Genomic DNA, 10,456 nt, shown 5'->3' with positions numbered 1-10,456 from the left:
CCTTGCAAAAGTATTCGGCCCCCTTGAATCTTGCAACCTTTCGCCACATTTCAGGCTTCAAACATAAAGATATGAAATTTAATTTTTTTGTCAAGAATCAACAACAAGTGGGACACAATCGTGAAGTGGTACAACATTTATTGGATAATTTAAACTTTTTTAACAAATAAAAAACTGAAAAGTGGGGCGTGCAATATTATTCGGCCCCTTTACTTTCAGTGCAGCAAACTCACTCCAGAAGTTCAGTGAGGATCTCTGAATGATCCAATGTTGTCCTAAATGACCGATGATGATAAATAGAATCCACCTGTGTGTAATCAAGTCTCCGTATAAATGCACCTGCTCTGTTATAGTCACAGGGTTCTGTTTAAAGTGCAGAGAGCATTATGAAAACCAAGGAACACACCAGGCATGTCCGAGATACTGTTGTGGAGAAGTTTAAAGCCAGATTTGGATACAAAAAGATTTCCCAAGCTTTAAACATCTCAAGGAGCACTGTGCAAGCCATCATATTGAAATGGAAGGAGCATCAGACCACTGCAAATCTACCAAGACCCGGCCGTCCTTCCAAACTTTCTTCTCAAACAAGGAGAAAACTGATCAGAGATGCAGCCAAGAGGCCCATGATCACTCTGGATGAACTGCAGAGATCTACAGCTGAGGTGGGAGAGTCTGTCCATAGGACAACAATCAGTCGTACACTGCACAAATCTGGCCTTTATGGAAGAGTGGCAAGAAGAAAGCCATTTCTCAAAGATATCCATAAAAAGTCTTGTTTAAAGTTTGCCACAAGCCACCTGGGAGACACACCAAACATGTGGAAGAAGGTGCTCTGGTCAGATGAAACCAAAATTGAACTTTTTGGCCACAATGCAAAACGATATGTTTGGCGTAAAAGCAAAACAGCTCATCACCCTGAACACACCATCCCCACTGTCAAACATGGTGGTGGCAGCGTCATGGTTTGGGCCTGCTTTTCTTCAGCAGGGACAGGGAAGATGGGTAAAATTGACAGAAAGATGGATGTAGCCAAATACAGGAACATTCTGGAAGAAAACCTGTTGGTATCTGCACAAGACCTGAGACTGGGACGGAGATTTATCTTCCAACAGGACAATGATCCAAAACATAAAACCAAATCTACAATGGAAGGGTTAAAAAATAAACGTATTCAGGTGTTAGAATGGCCAAGTCAAAGTCCAGACCTGAATCCAATCGAGAATCTGTGGAAAGAGCTGAAGACTGCTGTTCACAAACACTCTCCATCCAACCTCACTGAGCTCGAGCTGTTTTGCAAGGAAGAATGGGCAAGAATGTCAGTCTCTCGATGTGCAAAACTGATAGAAACATACCCCAAGCGACTTGCAGCTGTTATTGGAGCAAAAGGTGGCGCTACAAAGTATTAACGCCAGGGGGCCGCATAATATTGCACGCCCCACTTTTCAGTTTTTATTTGTTAAAAAAGTTTAAATTATCCAATAAATTTTGTTCCACTTCACGATTGTGTACCACTTGTTGTTGATTCTTGACAAAAAATTAAAATTTTATATCTTTATGTTTGAAGCCTGAAATGTGGCGAAAGGTTGCAAGGTTCAAGGGGGCCGAATACTTTTGCAAGGCACTGTATATATATATATATATATATATATATATATATATATACTTCGGATACAGGGTTTGCAGGATACGGATCCCAAAATAGCTAAATAGGGAAATAGCTATGGAACTAAACAAGGGCCAAGGGAAAAACAACAAACCAAACCCACAGCTTCATACTATTAGTACTCATGATCTCTGAGCCTTTTACAGTTGCCTATATTCCATGTATTACCATGAAAATTATACATTTGAGAACAGGACAGACACACTGATAATGAAGTACAGTACAGTATTATTCTTTATCCAGTACATGAGTGGAAGTGTGTCACAGCTATTCAATTTTACAGGTGACAAAAACATAGAAACGTAGGAAGTTCCAATCATAAACACAGAGAAAAAAAAAACATTTGTAGATACTCTAAGCAGTTTTAGTTACTCCAAAGTTATACTATGATTACAGAAATATATACAGTAAATTCAGCTTAATACATTTCTAAACAGTCTTAAAAAGTAGCAACAACATTTTTGTGTTTTTGTTTATTTTTAGCTGTAAAAACTTTATGACTCTTAATCTTGGAATACTAAAACAGTATTCGGCAAAGCTTTGTTTCTTGGGAAGTCTGAGCAGGGATGTAAGACTGGTCATTAAGCGCTGGCAACACGAGATGAATCAGTGACGTTAGATGAATGGGTGTTACTGCCTGGTTAGAAAAAGACACACCAGCAAGACAGAAACAATGAACAAATTGTAACATAGGGCATCTTATCTAAGCACTACTCTATATTATATTCATTCATTTTCCAAGCTGCTTTTCCTCACGAGGGTCGCGAAAGGTGCTGGAGCCTATCCCCCATGGCTGGCGATAGCGGCTAGCTATCGAAACTATCACAGTGACAGAAATGGAGGAGGTTCTTAAACAGGAAAGACGCCAACTCAGAAATTGCCAAATTCATTACATGGCGGTAAAAAGGGAGCAAAGACTTCTTCTTGGAGAGTCTCTGGTGTGACGTAATACACAAAAGCTATCTTTAATTGGGATTTAGAATAGACTGTGCGGCAAGGGCATAAGGGTTGCATAGGGACAGAAGGGACATAATGCTAGCAACTTTTTAGGATGCTCAAATTGTCCCAACCAACTTTTACGCAATCTTATTTCTATTATGTAAAGACTTAAGTTATATATAGGTAATTTAGATTGTCTTTACATATTTTGTAAAGATAGAATTGACCCTACCCCTTTCCACCTGCTGAATGTGCCAGTCCACCCCTAACCCTCCCGAAATCCACGTTTGATTGGCCGATGACTTAAACAACATGTCGACAACATGCCGCCTCCTTCATCCCCTTAGATGAGGAGGGATATTAGAAGTTTTATTCGGCCAGCAGCAGCAGCAGCTACTGAATGTAATGTAAAAAGGTGTGAATGTTGTGGAGGTGGGGAACACACCACAAATTTTGCAACTGAAATTCTGACCTGCATCAGAGTTAGCATAACATTAAACTTTGTGAATTTGCTAACCTGCAAAACTCGAGTAGGAAGCCGCTTAGAGAGACGTGTCCTCCTGTATGTTTTCTACTGTTAACGTTAAATAAACTGTGAGAAATGTAGTGAACCGAGGTTCACCCCCTTCTCCCCAATGTTCATTTTTATTTTATGTATGTGGTCTTAAAGCAGCCCAAAGGAGCTTTCGTTTTTTTGTCGAGTTTGGCTGTGCTTGTGAACGAAAGTCGTAGTAGTAGTTTTTTACATGATGGAAGGATCCATTTTTATTCCCTTAAATTTAGACAGACAATGATGAGTGGTTTTAAGACAAATGTTTATATTTTGCATCCCTGGATAGTTGAGAGATTATTATCAAATTTGTATTTATTGTATAATTTATGTTAAAACAGTGCAATTTAAATTTTTCAAAATATTTTAGTAGTTTCTGAGAACAGAGGTTTGAATCGAACGCTGTATCACTTGAAGCAATACATATGAAAGTTGCATTGATCATTTAGCCTATCAATTATTGAGGTTCATATTCGTGAGAAATGTAGCCCTGACCCCCGTTCACACAATCTGTATAGTCTTAATAATGTCCCATTCCCACCAAAAAGTGTACACACAGGCAAGGGTGTAGGTTTGGTCTTAATGTTGGTAGGGACGATATAACAGCACAACCTGCATGTACACTTTTGGCTGCGGACGGGACATTAATAAGACCAAACAGACTGGGTGAAAGGCGGCCAGGGCTACATTTCGCACCAATAAGAACTCAATTAATTGACAGGCTGAATCAGTGGTCTCCAAACTATTCCACATAGGGCTGAAGTGGGTGCAGGATTTCATTCCAACAAAACCGCGGTCCATGCGGACCGGTTTGGAGACCCCTGGGCTAAATGATTAATGCAAAATAAATATGTAATGATTTATACTAACTTACTAACTCACACTGCAAATTTACAATATAATGTCTTAATCTGATAAAAAAAATTTTTTAATCTAGTCGAATAATTTTCTTCATCTTGTTTTGAGTTTTAAAAGCTGTTAACAGATTACGTAATGTGTCAGATTCTTCCAATTACTTTAGTAAATATTACCATTTGTTCTTATTAAGCCCAGAAATCTATGAGTTGGTCATTTTTCACCAAATCAAGAAAAAAACTGCTTTCAAATAATGGTTTGAACAATATCTATCCTTGAATTAAGAACATTTCTGACAAACAAGTTGTTTTATGATTAAACATTAAAGCTTTTTGCGTAAAATAAGTCTTATTTTCAGGTAGGTATTTTTCTTACTTCAAGAAATCTGAGGAAAATATTGTTGAAGCACTGGCAGATCATTTCAATTATTTCTTGTAGATTTACACTGAAAACAAGGGAATTTAGGTTTTTCTTTCTTTCAGTTTTAAGGAGATGGGTTTTTGCAGTGCATATGTATACAGTTAGGCCCGATAATACTTGGACGGACACTCAATTTTCATAAGTTGGGCTCTAAATTCAAACACATTGGACTCAAAATAAAATATCTAGACCGAAATTGAAGTGCAGACTGTAAAATTTAATTCAAGTGGTCAAACAACAACATCTGACTGAAAATTAAGGAATTGTATACATTTTCTTAGAAAGACATCACATTTCAGGGGCTCAAAAGTAATTGGACAATAAAGCATAGTCTAAACAAAAAAGTTTGTAGTCAATATTTTGTTGCAAATCCTTTGGAGGCAATCACTGCCTGAAGTCTGGAACCCATGGACATCACCAAACGCTGGGTTTAATCCTCCTTGATGCTTTGCCAGGCCTTTACAGCAGCAGCCTTGAGTTGTTGCTTGTTTGTGGGTCTTTCCGCTTTAAGCCTAGTCTTGAGCAGGTGAAATGCATGCTCAATTGGGTTAAGGTCTGGAGATTGACTTGGCCATTGCAGAATTTTCCACTTCTTTGCCATAATAAACTCCTGGGTTGCTTTTGCTGTATGCTTTGGGTCATTGTCCATCTGCACTGTGAAGCGCCGTCCAATTAACTCTGCAGCATTTGGCTGAATCTGAGCAGAAAGTATATCCATCCCTGTTGTATCTGTTGTAATGTCATCAATGAACACAAGCGACCCAGTGCCCTTGGAAGCCATGCATGCCCATGCCATTACACTCCCTCCCCCGTGTTTCACAGATGATGTGGTGTGCTTTGGATCATGTGCCGTTCCCTTTTTTTCTCCAAACCTTCTTCCCATCATTCTGGTACAGGTTTATCTTTGTTTCATCTGTCCATAGAACATTTTGCCAGAAGTGGGCTGGCTTGTTGAGATGTTTTTTGGCAAAGTCAAGTCTGGACTGTCTATTCTTGGGACTGATGAATGGCTTGCACCTTGTAGGGAACCTTCTGTATTTACTTTTATTCAGTCTTCTCTTCATTGTAGACTTAGAGACAGATACACCCACTTCCTGGACAGTCTTCTTCACTTCTGTAGGTGTTGTAAATGTTTTTTCTTTACCATGGAGAGTATTCGGCGATCATCCGTCACTGTTCTCTTCAGCGGCGTCCAGGCCTTTTGGAATTGTCAACCTCACCAGTGCATTCCCTTTTCTTAGAATGTACCAAACTGTTGATTTGGCTTCTCCAAGCATTTCAGTTATCTCTCTTATGGATATTTGATGTTTTTTCAGTCTCAGGATCTTCTGCGTCACCTCCATAGTGAGCTCCTTTGAACGCATGATGTGTGGTCACAACAACAGCTTCCAAATGCAAAACGACACACCTGGAATCAACTCCAGACCTTTTCAATACTTAACTGATGACAGGTTACCGAGAGAGAAGCCTTCTGAGTCAATTACAGCCCTCAAGGTCAACTGTCCAATTACTTTTGGACCCTTGAAAAAGGGATATAAAGAGTGTAAAGGGCTATAATTCCTAAACCCCTATTCCGATTTGGATGTGGAAAGTTGCAGCTGAGATTGTGGACTTTAAACCCATATTGATTATATTATTGTATTTCGTAATGCGTTTTTGTGAACAGCTAAAATAACAAAACTTGTGTCACTGTCCAAATATTATCGGGCCTAACTGTAGGCTCGGGTGATACACCGTTCGATTCAAACCTGTTTTCAAAAACTACAAAAGAAACATTTTGAAAACTTCCAGAATAAAGATTCTGGATTTTATTAGCAAATTTAAATTGCAATATTTCAACACAAATGTGTGTATTAACATAGAATGAAATTCAAAATTGCATATCTCTTCACTATCCAGGAATGCAAAAAAACCCAACCTTTGTCTTATTACCACTCAAAATTTTCTGTCTGAATAAATTAAATATATCAACAACAACAAAAAAAAGTCTTAGTCAGGGAATAACAAAAATAAATAAAAATGGAGCCTTCCTTCAGGAAAAACACTACTTTTGTCCACAAGCACAGCCAAACTCAACAAAAAATAAAAGCTCCTTTGGGCTCCTTTAAGACAACATGAGCAAAATAAAAATGAAAACTAGGGAGAAGAGTGTAAACGAGGGGTCTCCAAACCGGTCCTCGAGGGCCGCTGTGGGTCCTGGTTTTTGTTCATACCGATCAAGCACAGACCTTTTAACCAATGTGGTTTCTACTAAAACAAGCAGCACCTGACTGCAATCAACTGATTAGACTTATAAAACACCAGATTGGTGAAAAGGTGTGGTCTTGCTTTGTTGGAGTGAAATCCGGCACCCACTGCGGCCCTATGTGGAAAAGTTTGGAGACCACTGGTGTAAACCTTGGTTCACTACATTTCTTACAGCTGAGCAGAGTTTACCATATTTCTCAGTTTAATTAACATTAACATAGTAGAATACACATACAGGGTGACACTTCTCCTGAAGCAGCTTCCTACTCAGGTTAGCAAGTTCAGTTTAATGTAATGGTAATGCAGGTCAGACTTTCAGAAGCAAAATTAGTGGTGCCCACTGTTTCCCACCTTCACAACAATGACTGTTCACCTTACTTACAGCGGCTGCTGTCCGAAAAAAAAAAACTTCTAATATCCCTCTTCGAAGCGGGCGGAGGAGGCGGCATGTGGACATGTAACGTAATTCTGTACTGCGAGAGTGTGCATGTGGGGTGGAGGGGGTCAAGTCATCAGCCAATCAAATGTGCGTTTGAGGAAAAAAAAACATGGACTGGGTCATTCAGCAAGTCATATGGGGGTAAATGTAAGTCTGGAAATAATGAAAATAATTCACTTAATAATGGTAGGATCAATTCTATCGTTACAACATATCGGAAGACGATCTAAATGACCTATATAAGTGAGCACATTATATAATGCAAATAAGGTTGCTTAAAAGTTGGTGGGGACAATTTGAGCATCCTGAAAAGTTGGTAGTGTTTTGTCCCTATCGTTCCTATGCAAACCTACGCCCTTGGATACAGGTTATGCTGTTACAGTGGGGAGAACAAGTATTTGATACACTGCCGATTTTGCTGGTTTTCCCACTTGCAAGCCATGTAGAGGTCTGTACTTTGTATCATAAGTTCTCTTCAACTGTGAGGGACGGAATCTAATACAAAAATCCAGAAAATCACATTGTATAATTTTTAAATAATAAATTTGTATTTAACTGCATGAAATAAGTATTTCATACATTACCAACTAGTAAATATTTCGGCTCTTAGTTCTTTTTTAAGAACCACTCCTGTTCTCCACTCATTACCGGAAGTAACAGCACCTGTTGAACTTGTTACCTGTATAAAAGACACCTGTTCACATGCTCAAACAAACAAACTCCAACCTCTCCACAACTGGGACATCAGGGATAAAATAATAGACCTGCACAAGGCTGGGGTGGGCTACAGGAAAATAAGCAAGCAACTTGGTGAGAAGGTAACACCTGTTGGAGCGATTATTAGAAAATGGAAGAAGTTCAAGTTGACGGTCAATCTGCCTCGTTCTGGGGCTCCATGCAAGATCTCACCTCGTGGGGCATCACTGATCATGAGGAAGGTGAGGGATCAGCCCAGAACTACACGGCAGGACTTGGTCAATGACCTGAAGAGAGCTGGAACCACATTCTCGAAGAAAACCATCGGAAACACATTACGCCGTCATGGATTAAAATCCTACAGCGCACGCAAGGTCCCGCTGCTCAAGCCAGTGCATGTCCAGACACGTCTGAAGTTTGCCATTGACCATCTGGATGATCCAGAGGAGCAATGGGAGAAGGTCATGTGGTCGGATGAGACCAAAATTGAACGTTTTGGTCTAAACTTGGCTCGTCGTGTTTGGAGGAAAAAGAAGGATGAGTACAACCCCAAGAATACCATCCCAACCGTGAAACATGGAGGAGGAAACATTTTTTGGGGCTGCTTCTCTGCCAAGGGTACAGGACGACTGCACAGTTTTGAGGGGAGGATGGATGGGGCTATGTATCGCCAGATCTTGGCTGACAACCTCCTTCCTTCAGTGAGAGCCCTGAAGATGGGTCGTGGCTGGGTCTTTCAGCATGACAACGACCCAAAGCACACAGCCAAGGCAACTAAAGAATGGCTCAGTAAGAAGCATCTTAAGGCCCTGGAGTGGCCTAGCCAGTCACCAGATCTGAACCCAATAGAAAATCTATGGAGGGAGCTGAAAGTCCGTGTTGCCCGGCAGCAGCCCCAAAACCTGAAGGCTCTGGAGAAGATCTGCATGGAGGAGTGGGCCAAAATCTCTGCTGCAGTTTGTGCAAACCTTGTCAAGGACTACAGGAAACGTTTGGTATCAGTAATAGCAAACAAAGGTTTCTGTACCAAATATTAAGTTCGATTTTTGTGATGTATCAAATACTTATTTCATGCAATTAAATGCGAATTTATTATTTAATAATCATACAACGTGATTTTCTGTTTTTTTGTATTAGATTCCGTCCCTCACAGTTGAAGAGAACTTATGAAACGAATTACAGACCTCTACATGCTTTGCAAGTGGGAAAACCAGCAAAATCGGCAGTGTATCAAATACTTGTTCTCCCCACTGTATACCGTCCTTACAAATGTTGAGACCAAACCTACGCCCTTGCTGTGCGGGATCAACTTTTAACAGGAATGCAATGATCCATACTCCAATACAACAAGCTCAGGTGTCACACTGAAAGTAAAAAATATTTATAGGATAATAAAATGTTTTTTTCTTTGTGTTTGTTTGATCTCTGTTCTATGTTACTAAAGTTTACAGACATTTATTTTGACATATTTTTTATGGTGGCGTGCCTTGGGATTTTTTTAAATGACCGGCTCAAAAAAGGTTGAAAAACACTGTGTTAAACAATCTGTGCTCGATCGGGAGGGAAAAAAAACAGGACCCACAGCGGCCTTCGAGGACCAGTTTGGAGACATCTGCTGTAGATCCTTCTGTATTAGTAGAACAGTACTCTATAATATATATTTTGTTATAAGATAGTTGTGTATATTGAGTAATATGAAGGATTCACAGCTCATTAAAAGAAAATAAAAAAACAAAACAGAACAGAACAACCACGTCGGCTTGGAACAGACTAGCTGTTGGGAAGCTGTCCCAAATTTTACAATTCGCATATAACTAGTGAATGGTCCAAGAAGTAGTCTGCTTAAAGCTAGCAGGAAAGGGATGGGACCGTCAATTCTTTTGATTGTAGTGAATCTCGAAAACTTAGTTTTTCTAAAGTTGTCAGTTTTGCTGATCTTAAGTGAGTAAGGAATGAATCTGTTCATAAACTGATTCCATTCAATACCTTCATTTAAAAGAAGGGTTTGTTTGAACCAAGCTCACACAAACCTAAACAGAGTAAGCAGTATTGGAAATTCATTAAAACAATAGTTGATTACTTGTCAGTTAAAGTTTTTCTGTATTGAAGCAAAAACTAGAGCATATATCCATCTTTTTTCAGTGAACAATAGCAGTGAAGTTATAATACCTTTTTTCTTCCAAAACTGCCAGCTACTTGAGTTTCCAGAACTGGCAGTCTAGAAGAATTGAAACAACCACATGTTAGTACATGATTGGAGAAAGGATACGTGAGCTGCTAACAAAATACGGATGGATTATGTTCTTACTCTTGTCCCACTAACAGAGGTTTGAGGTATGACTTTCGAAATTTCTGACCGGACCTGAAAATAGTAATGCACACAAATTAGCACAGTCTCACTGTAAATGCTAATACACAACTTAATTAAATATCAAAAGTGAACCAAACTCAATTAAAATCAACCTGTTGTGAATACTAATTTTTAATACATAAGTAGTAATTTGGGGCTGGAAAACACGCCTAACTTGAGGTATCTCAGTTTACTCAATTCAAATTACGAAAAATATTTTTTTGCACCCAGTGTTCTTTGGGAGTTCTTTCAGACATGCGCAGATCTACCTTGTCTATTTTGCACTTTTCTAACACC

The 10,456-nt window shown here is 39.3% G+C and overlaps 1 protein-coding gene across 1 annotated transcript in view; it reads right to left on the bottom strand.

Annotated features, from left to right (window-relative positions):
* Nucleotides 1-1,945: 1,945 nt before the first annotated feature.
* Nucleotides 1,946-10,456, bottom strand: part of LOC130907376 (adhesion G protein-coupled receptor F5-like) — a 54,120-nt gene continuing 45,609 nt past the window's right edge. The window contains exons 16-18 of the mRNA XM_057822376.1: nucleotides 10,118-10,171; nucleotides 9,979-10,027; nucleotides 1,946-2,300 (exon numbers count right to left, since the gene is read on the bottom strand). Of these exons, the coding sequence (XP_057678359.1) occupies nucleotides 2,245-2,300; nucleotides 9,979-10,027; nucleotides 10,118-10,171 (159 nt within the window). The 3' untranslated portion in view covers nucleotides 1,946-2,244. The remainder of the gene's footprint in view (nucleotides 2,301-9,978; nucleotides 10,028-10,117; nucleotides 10,172-10,456) is intronic.

The sequence above is a fragment of the Corythoichthys intestinalis genome, chromosome 19, assembly GCF_030265065.1.
Source record: "Corythoichthys intestinalis isolate RoL2023-P3 chromosome 19, ASM3026506v1, whole genome shotgun sequence".
In the NCBI taxonomy this organism is placed as follows: Eukaryota; Metazoa; Chordata; class Actinopteri; order Syngnathiformes; family Syngnathidae; genus Corythoichthys; species Corythoichthys intestinalis.
Note: the sequence above shows the minus strand (reverse complement) of the source record. Positions and strands in the feature narration are given on the sequence as shown.